A 16,877-nucleotide genomic window follows, 5' to 3' on the forward strand; every position below is an offset into this window, starting at 1 on the left:
CACTTATGAGCTAGGAAGGCTTGCCGCAGACCTCTTCATCCAAATTACCTGTTTTCCAGGGTTTAGTGGCAGAAGGTGCCGAGTACTCCATGGCTTGACTGAGCTGGTTTCTAACTGTTGAGTTTCAGTAGCCAAACTTCCTCCTGTGGATTCTTCACACACAATGGGAATGAAATATAACCCTCAGAAAATTTCCCAGTATCCTAAGGATGTGGACACAAACTTCCTTGGAGAATCCCTGGTACCTCTTTGCATGTTTATGCTGCTGTCCCTATGAACTGTATTTTTCAATATTGTCTCTTCAGTGTATCGTGAATAGCTTGAGGGACTTAACCTGGATAAAGACTGGTTCTTCTGTTCCCTGGGAATGGTGGACATTGAAGGAAGCAACAGAGAAATCCCTGTTAATGTTACCTAGCCTTTAATTCTCTTTAAACCTGACATAACCGCTCAGTGTCATCTTGGGAGAGCCTACAAAATAGCTCTTAACTAGTCCTGGAGCTGATTTCTTTTGTTACTATTCTGAAATCTCTAGGCTTCAACTATATATTTACTGTACAACAGAGTTGTACACAGAATTAGCAATAGATAGGGGAAATAAAAAAATATTCTGTCAAGCTATTTTCAGAGGACTAGATGATCAGAAATAGCATTTGAAATCTTGACTACCTGCCTGCAAAACTTCTTACCTCCATCTTTGCTTATAATCGAACATTTCCCTGTGTGACAGGAAGCTTCCAAATATTTTCAGGCTTTTAGCTGAATGTCCTCTCAGATTGCAGTCAGGCCCTGCTTTATATGGAAACAATTAGTATATCTCTGAAGTCCTTCTCCCCAGGGTTTTTCTGTGTGTATTCCATGTATGGCAATACATAGAGGATGAGAAGACTACACTAGTGAGTATGTTTGAAAAACAGGGTCAGATAGATAGCAGGAGTGTGTGTGCCAAATTTCATACCAATGCTTTATGCCTGTCTGCTTTCACACAGATCCTGAATAATACATGTATGACAAGGGGGAAGCTCACACCACCATATAAAATATATAAAATACTCTGGATGGTTATGGGAATACTGCTCACATATAAAAAACATGATGACCTACTGTTTTTCAGAGTTCAAAGTTATGCGGTTTTTTAAGTACACTGTCGCTTTGTTTTCCCCTAGAGAATCTCCTTCCACTGTGCTCCTAAAGCTAATTTTGCACAGAGCGCATTGGCAAATATTTAAACCCACAAAATCACCTGTATGTAAAGTTATGTATTTAAAGGTATGAACACGTGAGGACTCAGAATCATTAGTCACTCTTGAAAAGTCAGGCCAGTGTTTCTCACTTTAATTCTCCTGTCAGCTGTCTGAGATTCAGAGAGTGAGTCAGTATCTGTACTGTTTTCTCATAAAGGTTCCCCAATCATTATCCTTATAGGATCTCTGAATATCCAGAAGTGCTTGCAATTGGAACTATATATGCAGAAAATATGTGATTACCATTTCTCCTTGCTTTGGGTCTTGCCCATATGCCAGGGAATGGACTCCAGGATCTCTTGAGATATACATTCCAGCCCCTACCTTAATAGGATACCTTAACCTATCTCCTTTTAATAAGACTGTTTCAGAATTTGTGTCTCATGAGCAAAATACTGAAGATGCATTCCTCTTTTTGTAGACCTGAATCAGGAAAAAATCTCACTAATTTCAGCCCAAGTGCAAATTTAATCATTTGGGACCTAAAACATTTTGATCTACGTTAGGCAATACAATGTCTGTTTATGTTTCCAAACACAGGCAACAAGATTAAAATAATATGTTTTGTAGATCCTCCGTCTCCAGGGTCCTAGGGAATGACTTGTATTTGCAGGTTATTGTTACTAATCCTAGCACGCTGCTCCAGCAAAACATCAGAGTTACTTACCAGATTCCTGCTGTCATTCATCATGTTTGAAAATATCGCTTACTTCATCTATCCTGTTGTATTTACAATTAAAGGAGAAGTTGATCACATAATCTAATTTTAAGATTGGCAATTTCACCAGTGGTTCACCCTCTCTCCACCCACCTTTTGCAAAGTGTAGAGTCAATAACTTTGACGGCCCCTCTATAAATACACGTTTTCTTCAAACATGCTTTGCATGCCTAATTCATCACTTTGACAGTGCTGTTGTGTACAAATAGTCAACTTCCTACCCATGCGCTAGGGCTAGACCATCTATGAAACAAAGCTTTTGTCTTTTGTGAAGTGGAATTTTCCACCTCTGGAAAACAAGTGGTGTACATAAAACTACAACCTTTGTATTGCTCACCAGAAGAAAAATGTATTTGTTTTGATGAGACTCCGAGTCAGTCACTCTTCCTTGAGCTTCTTCTTGTATTGCTTTAGGATTTCATATCAAGATTGCTTTTAAATAACAGTCAGTGTTGATTTGTTTCCTTAAAAATCAGATTGCAGACAGATGCATTATTTTGTGTATGTATAAACACAGTGTGTATATATGTATACATAGGCGTGTAAACAAGCACAGCTATACATTTAATCACGAATTAATCACATTAAAGCACAACACATTTAATCATTCAAAATCCCATGAGTAATAGCATCAACGTCCTAGAGACATTTCCCTTTGCAGAATTACAGCAAAGCCGGCGTCCCTGGAGCCAGGCGGTTATCTCAGCCTCCCTAAGGCATGGGTGCCTCGCTGCTGGGGAGGGATGAGTTCTGCAGAATGCCATACACTACGTAAGTAATTGCTGTTTGTTTTACTTTGGCTCGTTTCCAGCTTCAGAAAGAAGTAATCCCGCGAAGAGGAGGTGGTTTTCTGTGTGACCAGAAGGAGAGTAGCCTTCGTCCATTTACGACCCAGGGGAACCTTCACGTGCCGCGTCCCATGGGGTCAAGATCCTACTCTGATTCGGATGCCATTCAGTTTGACGATCGGTCACTGTCCAAGCTGAAGGAGAGCGATCGGTGCAGCGCCACAGAAAACCTCTTTCTGGAGTCGCTGTCTCTTGATTCCCCCGACGAGCCTGATGAGCACCGGTCTCGGCAGCTGGAGCGGGAGAAATTCCTGACCGGATTAACAGAAGTATGCACTCTTCTACCTTTCATCAAGCCAGTGTGTTGTCTCTTATATCAGAATTGGTACAGCATCCGTGCTATGGGAAGTGAGATACTGTGTCATGGGCACTGCTTACAGTAGTGAGTTTGGTATGGACGAGATTTCTTGTTACAAGGTGATTAGACCAGTGTCAATCACCTGAGAAACTGGGAGCCACCATAAAGGTCCCAAAGATTACCTCACCTTGTGGCCATTCATATTATGTATGAAAACTATATTTGACAAAATATGTTGGTGTAGAAGGTCTTACATCTCCTTCAGTTGTAAGTAGAAACATATATATAGAGAAATATGGGCTATATTTTGTTAGTAAAGCAGTAAGTGCTGTAGAGAGGCACTTCTAGTTGTTCTGTTATGGTTGCCTTCTGAAGAGATTAGCATGAGTGAGATGAGATATTAAAAAAAAGAAAGTTGTTATTTATCAGCAAAGTACCTACCCTTAGACTACACCATAAAGCCACAAAGATGCAAAACGCGGTAAGAGGTGCCATTGGGCCATAGTGAATGTAGTCTGTGTCCTACTAAAATCTGCACCAGCCCAGGCTTACTTTCACCGCTTCCAGGTCTTCTCAGTTCTGTTTATATTGTTGCTGAATGAAAGCCGGGGTCCCTGTCCCCATATGCTAGTACAAAGTAGCCTGTGAACTGGCATAGTATATTAGTGGCTCTGAAAATCTTCGCACTAACCACAACTATGCACTTTAATTGTTCCTGTGAAATTAAAAACACATTACAACATCAAAACACTAATATCTGCTTTATTTTCTCTTGTTGCTTGAATGTTAGCAGCTGTTACAGAGCAAGAAGCATTCGGAGACTGGCAGAAGTTAAAATTATCAAGCAGGCAGCATGTTGCTTGATGCAAGCTTTGAGTACTTTTTTCTTGCCTGAAAATTCAGATTTGCGCACATAGGTTAGACACTCGGCTTGTGCTCTGAGCACGTAAATGCCAGTTGGGTGTACACATTAAAGCAAAGAGGGAAGTAGAAGCTTCCCAGTCAAAGATGCATCCCTGTACTCTGGCTTGAAAATTTGACCACACTGGAAAAGTGTTTGTCAACAGGTCTGATCTCAGGCTCCCTGCAGGACCAGGTTCTCTGGTGTGCCTCGACTGGAATGTGTGCGCCTGTGAAAATTTGACCCAAGCACTTCTTTCAGATGTGTAGCATTGTTACTTAGCTGAAGGATTGAGAAATAAAGTTCTTTGAGAGGAAGAAGAGAAAAAAGATTGAGAGGCAAGAAATGTGACCACCCCTCTTACATTTTAAGTAGCTGTAGGTACCTGAGTGTTCCAGTTAGATTTTCCTCCCTCAGTGCCATAAATATACAGCTGGTAGTGTGGAAGCCCATATTTATTATTTCTTAGCTTATATTTCAAATATGCCCAAGTGTGAAGAATGTTAGTACCAGTGTCAGGGTTCTATGCTTTGTGTTTAATTTTGATTGCTGTTTTCTTTCCCTCAAATTAAGTCAGACATTTAAGAAGGGAGATCTCTCTTTCCTTCTCTGTTTTGCAGACTTTGCCACCATTAACAAAAGTGTTGGCAGCAAGATTTGGGCCTAGGTGATATTTGCATAGCTTCTTCCCTTCAAAGCATGTTATAGTGAAACCTGGGCAAAGTCATTTCTCCGCAGAGGGTTTGCTCTGGTGAGACTGATTGGAGTTTAATGAGTAGCTTAACTGAGGATGCAGACAGGCAGCTGCTGCCTGCTGACTGTTGCTGTCCACTGTATTTCTTTGTTGTGCTAACTGCAGTAGAAGTCAATCCACCCTTCAGCCTGATTCTCCATTCAGTTAGATCAGATTTACTCTGTAGTAACTCCACTGAAGCCACTAACATTATTCCAGGCTTGCACCAGAGTGAATGAAAGAAGGATCAGTTTACTCCTACTTTTTCCCCTGACTCTGGATAAATATCGGAAAGGTATTTGCTGAGTTAAGCAGTGGTCTTTTTGAATAGTCACAATTTGAAATACACTTCTGTGTTGGTAATGTTTTTGATTTCATGAGGTCAAATAAAAATAATAGGTACTAATCCTCTTTTTTCCCTGATCATACTTTGTGTTCCCTATATATTATTAGAAATATAAGCAAACAGTTGAAACAATAACTGTACAGCAATTGCTCCAGAAGTGTCTGTTAAAACCTTAACTCTTTATGGGAATTGTCACAAGGAAATAATTGCCATAAAAACATCTTAATGCCGTTAGCAAGCTGTAGGTATCCCCCCTATGAAACAAGTCTTCCCACACAGGTAATATAGCTGGCTTAATGAGTTTCAACTGGTGCCATTTGTTGGTTCCTGGAGAACATATAATGAATCTTATGTCAAAGCAAAGGACCCTGTTTTATCTCTTATTTCAGCACAGCTAGGTCTCTGGCATAAAGCAGATTAACTCAACAGAACAAATTCACTCACAAACGTATAGTCCAAAACAATATATTGTACACGTGGAAAAAAAGCCATTTGCAGTTTTACTTCCATTTGTGATTGCACGGGACTATGAAAGTTCAAGGCTGCTGTAGATTTGGAGTACAGGCTTTCCCTGCACAGTCTGTTGTCCCGATGGGATTGTCCATTCTGCTGCCCATGTACAAAGGGAAGGATATTCCCACTGGCAATTTCAGATTCTTTATCAGAGGGAAAATTGTCCATTCTGCTGCCCATGTACAAAGGGAAGGATATTCCCACTGGCAATTTCAGATTCTTTATCAGAGGGAAAATCAGCCACTTTTCAGAGACAAACATACCTGGTGGAACTAAATGAAAGTGAATGACAAAACACCCACAAGCTAATACCACCAACAGGTTCAGAAATAACTTGTGCTGTTTGTTTCTGTTTTTCTTCAGGAGGAAGAAACACACAAAGGAAATCTTCAAAGGTGAGTAAAAGTTACAGATAAAAACCCAGCAAATATTCAGCTGCCGGAGCTATAGCTCTCTGGCGCCCAAACCACAGAGCCGAGGCATAGCCATGACGCCTCCTAAGCAGCCTGCGAGCCAGATTAATGGATTTACCCAGGGATTAATTTGTCTCAATATGCTTCTGTTCTACTCTGATTAACCTGGGCCACATTCAGCTGTGGTGCACAAAGATCAAACTGCCCATGCTCTCTGCAATCGCCCCCTGATGCAGACAAGAGCATCGGAGTAGGAGCTCCACTCCAAAACCGCACTCCTGATCTCACCTAACTCCCTAACCTAGATGCACCCTAGCTGCAGCTGGTACTCTTGATTAAAAACTCACAGTGTAATTTTACTGTATCCTCCAGATCACTGATATATGAAACCCACTCCTTGGTGAATCCTCACCCAGCTTGAGTTACCTCATTGAGCCAACTCTGATAACTACACTCATTTACATTTTTAAGTAGTCTTCTTCTCTAGTTTGATTTTTCTTTAAGTGAAGCAGTAGGGCAACTCAGCTGAATGCTTGTGTTTTGTATGAACTAGCAAAGCGTGGGGAAGCCAAGAATCCAGCATTACCACATCGTGATCCCCTTTGGTTGTATTACAGCACGAGCTCAACTCACCAAGCCAGTTCAATGTCACACCATCTAGGCTGGATGTCCCACATCGCTGCGCACCAGCTGTGCATTCTGGGCAATCTCAAGAGTGGAGGTGGACTTGCTGATTTCCCAGCGAGTCAGAAATACTCCACACTTGCTTTGATACGTGTGCTCATTTTCTGTGAATGGTGTATTTCTGAAATGCACCTACTGCTCCGTATTTCAGACATTTGCCAAGCAGCAATCCACAAGAAAGCAGTAAATTAAGAGCCATTAAAAAACCATTTGGTGCTTTTAATGACACATCAGGAATGCTTGCATTTCACAGCTATTTTAAAAATAGTAAAAGGGAACTTTAATGAAAGAGAGGGCTAAAGTGGTTTCATACATAAGTGGGTAGTGAAAGTCAAGTTTCCTGAGTTAGTTTGCTGCTGAAAATAAGTCATTCCATGAGAGTTTCCAAGCCTATGAGTGACATTCTCATGTTCCCCTCTGTAGGGCGATGTCCGTTTCTTCCATGTCAGAATTTCAGCGCCTGATGGATATTTCTCCATTTCTACCAGAAAAAAATTTGCCTTCATCCAGCAGCAAAGACGACATAACCCCTCCCCTGTCTCCTGATGATCTGAAATACATCGAGGAGTTCAACAAAAATTGGGATTACAGTAACACTAGGAACCACGGTGGGGCTGCCGAGAAGCCTGCAGAAGGCTGGGCAGAAAGGACAGAAATTGGGAAAGCCGGGAATGATCCTGCTTCAGATCCCTTCCAGGCATCGTCATGGTATCTCACCACCAGTGTCACTATGACAACTAACACCATGACCAGCCCAGAGCACTGCCAGAAGCAGCCAACGAGGAGTCATGGTGCAACTGAAAAAATGGGAGTTCGGGTCTTTCACAGCCCACCGGTTGTCCGTAGGTTTGATAACCCGGTGATAGCTGGCAGCGAAGGGAAAAACCAGGTTGAGACGGATTTCCTGTTTTCTGTGACCAAAGCTATGGGGAATGTTGCTGAGACAAAAGGTGCTTCCTCGGATATGTTTGGAAGATGGTCTTGTGACCTGGCCAAACATCACAAGGATTTTCTGGAGAGTGGTCTTCGTCCCATTGAACGTCCTATTTGCACTACTGTGGGCTTTGCCTCACCCTTGCATAGCTTGGAGATGTCCAAAAACATGAGTGATGATATGAAGGAGGTCGCTTTCTCTGTCCGAAACGCAATACGCTCTAATTCAGCAGAACCTCAGTTTAAGGACACCGCATGTCAAACCAATGGTACGAGAACGACAGGGACGCAGACCACCCAGACAATCAGTGTTGGCTTGCAGACGGAAACCCTGCGCAGTATCACCAGCAGTCCACACAAGTGTCTGACACCAAAGGGGGGGTCCACGCCTGTCTCTTCACCATCCAGAAGCCTAAGAAGCAGGCAAGTGACCCCCGTCATTGAAAAGGTCCAGGCTAAGTTTGAACGCACATGCTGCTCCCCCAAATATGGTTCTCCAAAGTTGCAAAGAAAAATCCTTCCCAAATCAGACCAGCCAAACAACCGGACTTTGCCCGGCACACCTCAGAAAGGATTCAGTGAGTCCGCTTGGGCTAGATCAACTACTACAAGGGAGAGTCCTGTCCACACCACCATCAACGATGGCCTCTCCAGTTTGTTCAACATTATTGATCATAGCCCCATCTTTCATGAAACCTTCCAAAAATGCCCCAGGTCTAGCAGCCGGTCCAGGTCAGCAGAACCCAGACCAGAACTGGGCCCAGTGCAGGAGCCATGTACAACTGCCCGTGGCAGATCACCCAGTCCTCTCCGGTTGGGGACAGAGACGCAAAAGGAAGATGGGGCTGAGGTGACAAGTATCCGGCAGGACTTATCTGCTCCTCCAGGTTACACACTTGCAGAAAATGCTGCCAGGATCTTGAATAAGAAACTTTTGGAGCATGCCTTAAAGGAAGACAGAAGGCTACCTTCACACAGCCCACCAAATCTTAGCAATGACAACAGCACAGGAGAAATTGTCAAAGTAGATCCAGGGTCCATAGAGGTAATGAGTTTGTTTGTTTTTCCTCCTATAGCTAAATGCACTCTTCTTTGAACAAATGCATTATGAGATCTCTTGCATTCCTAGTGAGTATTTACAATGAATATCCTAGTCCTGTCATGGTACCACCAGCGAGTCCCCATCATGAAACTATTGGATTAGTCACTGAAGAACACATTAAAGAATTGAGTTTCTATCCTGACAGCTTATCAGGCTTGAAAGCATCAGAAGAGCTTTATCCTTTACAGGATAAAGATGCCTTTACAGGATATAAGTTGTTCTCCCCTGGTGAATCAGTGGGGTAAGGGTTTTCTGTCACAAAACACACCACATGTTACAGATGCTCTAGGGACTCTAGGTTTGAGTAATTTTCTCTTTTATGCTGGATGGAAAGGTAGATTCTTTCTCCTACACAAAAATACGTGTTAACAAGTTCGTGTGAAAAATAGTCTCTACAATACCCTGAACCGAAACTTCAGGGCCTTCAGCATACCTTTTCTGGATGTATCTGGTGAAGTCTGGCTTGGGTCTGTGAATGTGATTAAATGGCATGGCATTTGGTACCAACTGTTGCTGCCTTACAAAAATTAGAAAAAAAAAGAGAATGAACTAGTCTAAGCACATACCTACTTAGTGTTTAAGAACTCTGGTGGTATTTTGCTGTCAACAGCATAACGGTCATTGTCTGTCTCAGGAAGTACGCCCAGGTATTGGGGGTCAGAGTCTCAGGTACAGCAATGTGCTAGAGCAAGCAACAAAAAAGAGGGTGTAATGATGGACAGAAGCTTTCAGTTATCAGTGCCTAAGCCTCCTGTTTCTGGTGAACCTTTGTGCATGTGAGAGTGCTGCCCTGAGGGGGCCTGGAGAAGCTGAGTTATGTCCATCTCTTACCCAGCGCGTGTTGCCTTTCTGGCACAGCACGGAAATGGCACGTGCCCAGCTGCTCAGCGATGCCCCCCAGGGCAGGGACAGGACCCCCTCCTCCCCTCTGCCCCACGCTGCCCCTTTAGCACCCGGATGTCTCAGTGGGCCCCAGCTGCAGGGCAGCAGCTCCTACTTGACCTGTGCTCACCCCAGACATCCCACCTTGGCCTCGCTGGGCTGACTCCCACCACTCCTGCCTCAGATAGCCCCAAGGGAAGGTTCAAACTCCACATTTGGCTTGAAGGATTTGTGGGGACCTGAGCGCTGAGACTTTTGGTCTGCAGTTCGCCTTGCAGAAGTGTGTGGTTCTCAGCGGACAGTCGGTTCCTCTTTTGTAGGTACTGCTCAGAGGACATGATCTTTTTTGCCTAGCAGAGGATCCAAAGGTGAGGTTATATTCCCTATATGCAGTTTAAACAGATATAAATAGGGAAGTTTCTACCTATGAAAAAGAAATCATGCACGCATTGTAAGTAACAGTGAATGAAAGTGGGTTTTAAGCACAAACCTCAAAGTGAATAAAAGTGGAAAGCAGCCTCATTTATTTGACTCTTTCTAGCTACCTCCGTATTTTGCCTTTAGTTCGAAATACTGGGAATGCACTACTGGTCCTGGTTAGAAAGTGTGTTGTACTCTTACAGGTTCAACTCAGCTTTGCCTTTAAGGCATCCCTGGAAACTCTTGATTCCCCCCTACATCTTTTAAATGTCTCAGCAGATTTCAAGTATAAGTAAACAGACGTCATCCCACATCATCACAAATTGCTGTTGGCAAAATACAACTAGCGTCAGTACCTGAGTTTGATCCGTGGAGAGATTTGGGTCCTTGCTGTTTAGTAAAATCTCATTGGCCATCAAACTGCCAGAAAATTGCTCATCTTTTTGAATTCTCAGTATCTTCTGCCTAACTTTTTGAGTTCTGAGCCTCAGAGCTAAGACTTGGTTTTCCTTGCAACTCTTACTCGGCTGTTATGACTGCTGTCTAGATGCACAGGTTATGATCTTTGGGTGGACCTGTCATTGCTCAGGATTGTGCATTGAAAAGGAAGGCGGTGGGCACTCACACGATGAGCTTTTAGCTTTTCCTAGGTGAGGCGATGCTCTACAAGATGTACTTAATGGAGCACGGGTTCGCCGCTGAAAACAAAACCGCAAATAATTTTAGACTCTACAGATGCCTTGGGTTATGTATGGATTACACTGACCACACAAGTTACACTTTGTACAAATTCCACTTAGCACATTTTGTACAAAGCCAGACACAGCAGTTCAGCAAATGGTGATCTTGGGGGAGGCAGGCTGTGCCCCTGCCACTCTCCCATAGACCCTGCTCTGCTTGCCCCCTCACCTGTTGGTTTCTGGCCAAGATAAGTGCTCTTGTTACCACCCAATGCCTGCTTGTTTTTGCAGTCACGGCATGGTACATTGATGACTTCTAGACTTGCATGGAGCACCTGTTGGTGGCTTTTCTTTAATTTGAGCTTCTGAGTGGTTTAGTTACGTAACTGGCTTTTATAGTCCTGCTGCAAATATGAAATCTAGTTCATGTATATTTATATATTTAAATACATATGTATGTGTGCGTGTGAGTATATATGCATACAAAGCAGTAATAACTTTGTATTTTCTAACTTGCCCAGAGCTGCTTACAAGCAAATTCATATCCACCCAGTGCAGCCTACTAGTGTCTTACCCTGCTAATTCAGTAAACCACTTGCATATCATGGGATTTATAAATATTACTATTAAAAATGCAGATTAGTATTGCCTAGCTAACAGTGTAAGAGCTGTATGAGTATTTTTGTTCTATGACTAGCAAGGGTGTAAATCATAGAGGTTACACAACAGTCCTGGACTGGGGGTGAGGCTCATTTCTGGAGACAGCGCTGTGAAAGGACCGGCCACACAGACCCACGGAGGAGAGGGGGCAGAGCCATTGCTGCACACTTGCCGCCGAACCGTTCAGCATGGGAGGGGGAATGTTAAAAAGAAGGGAAGGTGTTGTCAGAATTAAAGGGCTTTTACTTTAGTTTGAGTCTTCCATCCAGCACCACTGTTAAACAGGAACAAGGGGGAAGGGTGAGGCAAAGGGCTTTGATGAAACCTGAGCAACATAAGCATGAGCAACATGAGAAACATGATCAACACAAAACATCGGTTGCTGTTTCGCTTGTTAAAGATTTCCTAAGCAGAAATTCTCTCTTAAAATCAAACAAAGGAAAAAAAAAGTACAGCTTTATTTCTCTTTCACAGTAATGTGGTTTTTCCCTAGCTCTCATCAAGGTTGGCAAAGGATAACAGATGCCTTTCTCTGCTGAGTAGAAATGTTTGGTTTGTTTAATGCCATGTCCACTTCTGAGATTGTGCTAGGATTGTAAAGGGTTGGCTTGTTTGCTCCCTTCCTTTCTAAATCTTTTTCTGCTAGTGGCTTATCTTTTGTTTTTGATTATTAGTTTCCCTGTGGTAACAGTGGTAACATGATCTGAATGGGTAGTAACATCTGGAGACTTCTTCCTTGCTGACATGAAATCTTCACTTTAAAAAAAAAAATTATTAAAACAGTTCTTTCCAACGTACCTGCTTTCTTTTTCTTTTCTGTCTGTTCTGTCCAGAACCAAACTGTCTTATTAACTGCCCCCTGGGGACTCTAACCCTGCCTGCCTCACTGCTGTAAGTCCTTTCTACCTTGTTTCCAGAGCTTTCCGAAAGCGGTCATTTTTGAACGTATGGGTTAACGAAGGGAAATAAATGACCACACATCCAGAGGTATCGGCACGCACCCGACATCCCTGGGGGGGGCCTTCGTATGCGATGGTCGGGAAGCGCTCAGGGTAGGAGCCCATCTGCCATCTCCTGCGGCAGCACGGGCTGTGAAGAAGTCACACTTAAGATTTTTGCTGTTTGGGTTTTTTGTTAAACTTTTTAAAAATGGCAAAATTTAATACCATTATAAAGGTATGCAAAAATGTTGGGGACAGATTCAGATTTATAGCAAACATCTTTTCTTTTGTTTGACAAACGCACAGCCCCGCGCAGAGCTTCTGGCTGCCCCGGGGTGCAGTCCCACCGGCCATGGCTCCAGCAGCGGGTGGAGAGGGCCGGGGAGGGGGCTCCAGCACCAGCCCACGGCTGGCGGTCCCCTGGGCTCATTAAGCTGTTCCCAGCCCCCTTTTGGGAACCCCAGGGGCTGGGGTTGCCGCAGCGGAGGGAGGGAAGAAGCTGTGCAGACATGTGCTGTGACCATCCACTCTGCCTCAGAGCCAGAAAACTGTTTTATTTAGTTATCAATACAGGCATAGCCGTGGTGGCTGACAGCCTGGCTTAGGAAATAGCTAGAAACTAAAGCCCGTTTTCAATGCCCGAGGTAAGAAGCGCTGCCTCTCCACCCAAGCCCCCAACCAACCACCAAACTAAATTACCTGCAGGGTATTAATTTTTTTAAACATTTCTAGCTGCCACAGCTACATGCTGTAAGGGAGGAGGATGGGGTTTCCCAAACCACTCTGGACAGTTTCCTTGTCATGGCTGGATTTCTGTAGCCGAGGAAGCTGTGCTGCAGGTGGGGGTGACTGACTCCGCAGCCAGCACGTTACGAGGTTACGCTGCCAGTCACTTGTTGGCCCTGGAGCAACATCCACCGCCAGCACAGCCTCGCATTGTGCTGGGCATCTGTATGTCACAAATAAGATGAGCTTAACCCTGACGTGGGGTAAAAGCTGACCGACACCTGAGGGCATGCTGGAGAGACGGTTTTGAACTGGGAGGCAGCAGTAGAAATAAATTTTGTTATCGCCATGCTGTCCCTCGTTTGCTGCTATGAAACTAGGATAAAGCAGGCAGAAGCAAGCAGCGCTGTAGAGATATCACTTTAAGCTGCTGTTTAGAAAGAGGCAAAACCCGCAGATCTCATCGCCTCAGTTCACCGTGTTGTGCTGCCTGTCAGTGTTGCTGTGCACAGGGATTTCTCTTCACAAATCTGAGTCTAGTGGCAGCTTTCACGGAGCGCATGTTGCCCCAGGCGCAATGGGATAAGGCGAAGAAAGGACACGGAGTCAATCTTCTTGTTAGCACCAATTTATATTTCATCCTTAACAGTTGTTTTACCAGGGGTCGTTGTGAAGTTCGCAGCGCGGAGATGGGGCGGGGGCGAGGGTGCAGGGAGGCAGCAGCGCGGGCCTGGGGTCCATGGCCCCCTGCCCAGCCCCTGCGATGGCTCCACAGTCTCGTTCTCTGCCAGTGCTGAGGGCAGGCGAGCGCAGCTCTGCCTCGAGCGGTGATGTGCAGCTGCGCATCGCCCTCTGGGCTGTGTATGGCCCAAAGGCACCGAGGTTTGCCCTTCGCAGAGGCTTCCCCAAGCCTGACGATGCACTCTCTCTAAAACATGCGCCTGCACAAGCTCCATTTCCCCTACCTCAGCTCTGTGTCTTCAGATTGATCTTTCTGTCATGTGACATTCATGTTTGGTCCTCCCGCTGCAGCGGAGAGGTTCAGTGACATATCGCCTTGTCTGTTCACTGCCAATCACATCATGTTACCCACTCCGATATTCTCCATCCCTACTCACGTGTCTCCTCCTCCATGTGAAACTGTGCCCTGAATCCTTTCCTTCCTACTGTATCGTTCTGCTGCTGCCTTGGCTTCTCTGTGCCTGACCGTGCCAGAGCTTTTCCCTTGCATTGTATTGTTTCTGGTCTCTCTCTTCATTTATCACGAGTTTGCATTCTGATTTTGAGACTGGGTTTTATTGAACTCTCCTGTCTTCACCAGTGACTGCTCCTCAGTGTACGCATTTCTGTAGGTTGACAAACCCCTCTGATTTGCTTTTGTAAATTACAAAGTATGCAATGAAATTCAGAAGTTTGGCTTTGGCCCTACAAGACAGACTTGCTCATACAATCACTCAGCTTGATGTAAGGAGCGTTCAGAGCGAGGCGGGAAGCCTAGCTATGCTGTCAGCAAAGTCCATAAATATCAGAAGCAATTACCAGCTTAGTACCAGACCGCAGATTGCTTCTAATCGCAGAGGCAGGCTACCAAGCCTGAACAGTGGAAAGTCGGTAGAGAAATAAAAGTTTAGGGTTTTTTTCATTTCTGTGAATGTCTTCTCTAAAGTACAGTTACACTGAACCCTGTAATTCAGGCTTCAGCAGCTGGCAGTAAAAAGTGATGTTGCAGAAGATGAAATCTGTAGGTAAGCCTCATCTTTAATCCAGCTGGAGATCATAGCTAGCCCTGTAGTCATTATTCTGCAGCTAAGAAGTCTTCCCTGCATGTCAGTCTGAACTCTGAAGCAGACAAAAGGAGTCGGTGGTTGATTTTCACCCCGCTTGCAAATGCCAGACCTGGTCCTTTAATGCCAGATCAGCACGTAAGGCAATGTGATGAATAGTGGATTTTCCTGAATAATCATGCAAATGTACGTTTCAGGTCTTCCATTTCTAGCACAAGGAAAATTAGCAAATGGAAGTTTGTCAGCTACTCTGGCTCATCCCAGACCTCTTTCTATCATTCTCTCCTTACCTGTTCCATGAATCATGGACATACATGCAGATACCGGGAGCCCACACACAGCCAGATGTCCGCTGCTTGCTTTTGTCCCATGACATGATAGATGCTTAGCTTTAGTTCGAATTTTTTTGCTTCTTAATTCTTTGCGCATCCAGACAGCCTCTAAGGCAAGTCACTAACCGCTGTTTTGCTCTCTTGGCTGCCAAGGAACTGCCTTGTTCTGCACTAGCCCCATCCCTCCAACCCTGCTTCTCCCGGCCAGAGAGACCAGCGAACCGGCGCCCACCGTCCCGATGGGCTTCACATTCCCCTACTGCCTCACAGCCGCAGTCCAGCGGAGACCCGACTTCCTCGGAGGAGAGCGGGAGCAAGGAGCCGCTGGCAGAGACCCCCAGCCAGGGAGGCGAGCCGGCCTGACTCTGCGCGGGAACCGGGGGGCTGCGACTCGCCTCCGCCAGGTCCCCCGCCAGCCGTCTGCCGCCAAGGAGGGAGGTCTGCTCGGAGAGGTCAAAGAATGTTCTCAGACGCAGCTGCTGAATGTCCGACCTGGGAAACTGAGGTGTTTCTAGAATGAAACAGTTAATGTGCCTGTAATAACTTAATTTTTTTCATAGCTGAGAAAACTATTTTTGTCTCCATCTTTTCTACATACAGTATATTAACAAAAAAAAGCAAAAAAAAAAAAAAAGCGTAAAAACGACATAAAGTAAGATTTAAAATAACATGTAAATTAAGTTTTAAGGGAATTTGAATACGTGCTCGCGCTCTCTCCAAATACTGACTGCCTTTTGGTTATATTTGCACTGTTATGGTTTCAATTTTGGGTTTGGGTTTTTCGTTTGTTTTTTTTATTTCATGTAAAACTAGGGTCTTAAGTTAATTTTATTCTATTTTAATGTCAGTGTTATCAGTTTTTTAAAGTAAGGTTCTTAAAGATGCTTCAACTGTCTGAAGCGATACCTTTTAAGTAGTGAAGAAAGCCATTAAGCTAGTTCACTAGACTTGTATGAATTGAGATGGAGGGGAACACAGGTAAACACAAGAAGAAGTATGGAAAAAAAGAATGCCTCAGAAAGTCTTACGGAGTTAGCTGTAAAATACACCTACAATACTTGACTTGCATGCCTCTGGGTCCTCGCACTTTAGTGCATGTACATACTGCTACTGTACCATCACATAAATGTGAGTCAATCTGTTTCACTGTAATATTGTTGTGAATTTACCTGTACTGTACTTTTATTGTTGGTATTCTTGCATTGACTATACAAAAGGAGTTTTTAAATTATTGTTAGCAGTTCAACTGGCTATGTACAGCGTTTACTGAGAACCTCCTTCGTTTTGGGAAAACCACGGAGATCTCTGGGCATACTAAATTGTAACTGGTCTTGTTTAAGAGTCTACTGAAGACCATGTGACGTGGAAATAAAACCCCCAGTATTTACAAGTTGCTTGAGTGCTTCGTGATGGTTTTTTATGATGTTACTTCCCAGGTTCATTTAACTGGGGGGGCAAAGCCCTCAAACTCCTCCTTTATTCATAAGGGAAGAAGAATGCTTCTTTATACGAAATAAATCATGGCAAATTCAAATATTGTGCTGTGCTCTGCAGACCCCTGAGAGCACTGGATCAGGCCATGGGAAGGTTTCTAAATTCCCTCACTGAACTCTGTGAAAACAGCTGCTCACGCAGATAATGGGACCCATCTTCTCAGCTCCTCTGAGGCCATATGGCTTGTTGCTTTCAGTCGTTCATGGGAGTGAAAAACAGCTGGCT

General features: G+C 44.2%; 1 protein-coding gene across 5 annotated transcripts in view; it reads left to right on the top strand.

Moving 5' to 3' along the window:
- MTCL1 (microtubule crosslinking factor 1) overlaps positions 1 to 16,548 on the top strand; it is a 106,710-nt gene extending 90,162 nt beyond the window's left edge. For 3 of the 5 annotated variants that reach the window (XM_075416459.1, XM_075416458.1, XM_075416460.1), the window contains 4 exons: positions 2,774 to 3,079; positions 5,965 to 5,996; positions 7,122 to 8,676; positions 15,312 to 16,548. In XM_075416459.1, coding sequence (XP_075272574.1) covers positions 2,774 to 3,079; positions 5,965 to 5,996; positions 7,122 to 8,676; positions 15,312 to 15,521 — 2,103 coding nt within the window. In that variant the 3' untranslated portion in view covers positions 15,522 to 16,548. Of the gene's footprint in view, positions 1 to 2,773; positions 3,080 to 5,964; positions 5,997 to 7,121; positions 8,677 to 12,208; positions 12,267 to 15,311 lie in introns of all 5 variants that reach the window. The other 2 variants (XM_075416461.1, XM_075416463.1) reach the window with 1 other exon arrangement.
- The last annotated feature ends 329 nt before the right edge of the window (positions 16,549 to 16,877 follow it).

The sequence above is a fragment of the Opisthocomus hoazin genome, chromosome 3 (genome assembly GCF_030867145.1).
Source record: "Opisthocomus hoazin isolate bOpiHoa1 chromosome 3, bOpiHoa1.hap1, whole genome shotgun sequence".
Lineage (NCBI taxonomy): Eukaryota > Metazoa > Chordata > Aves > Opisthocomiformes > Opisthocomidae > Opisthocomus > Opisthocomus hoazin.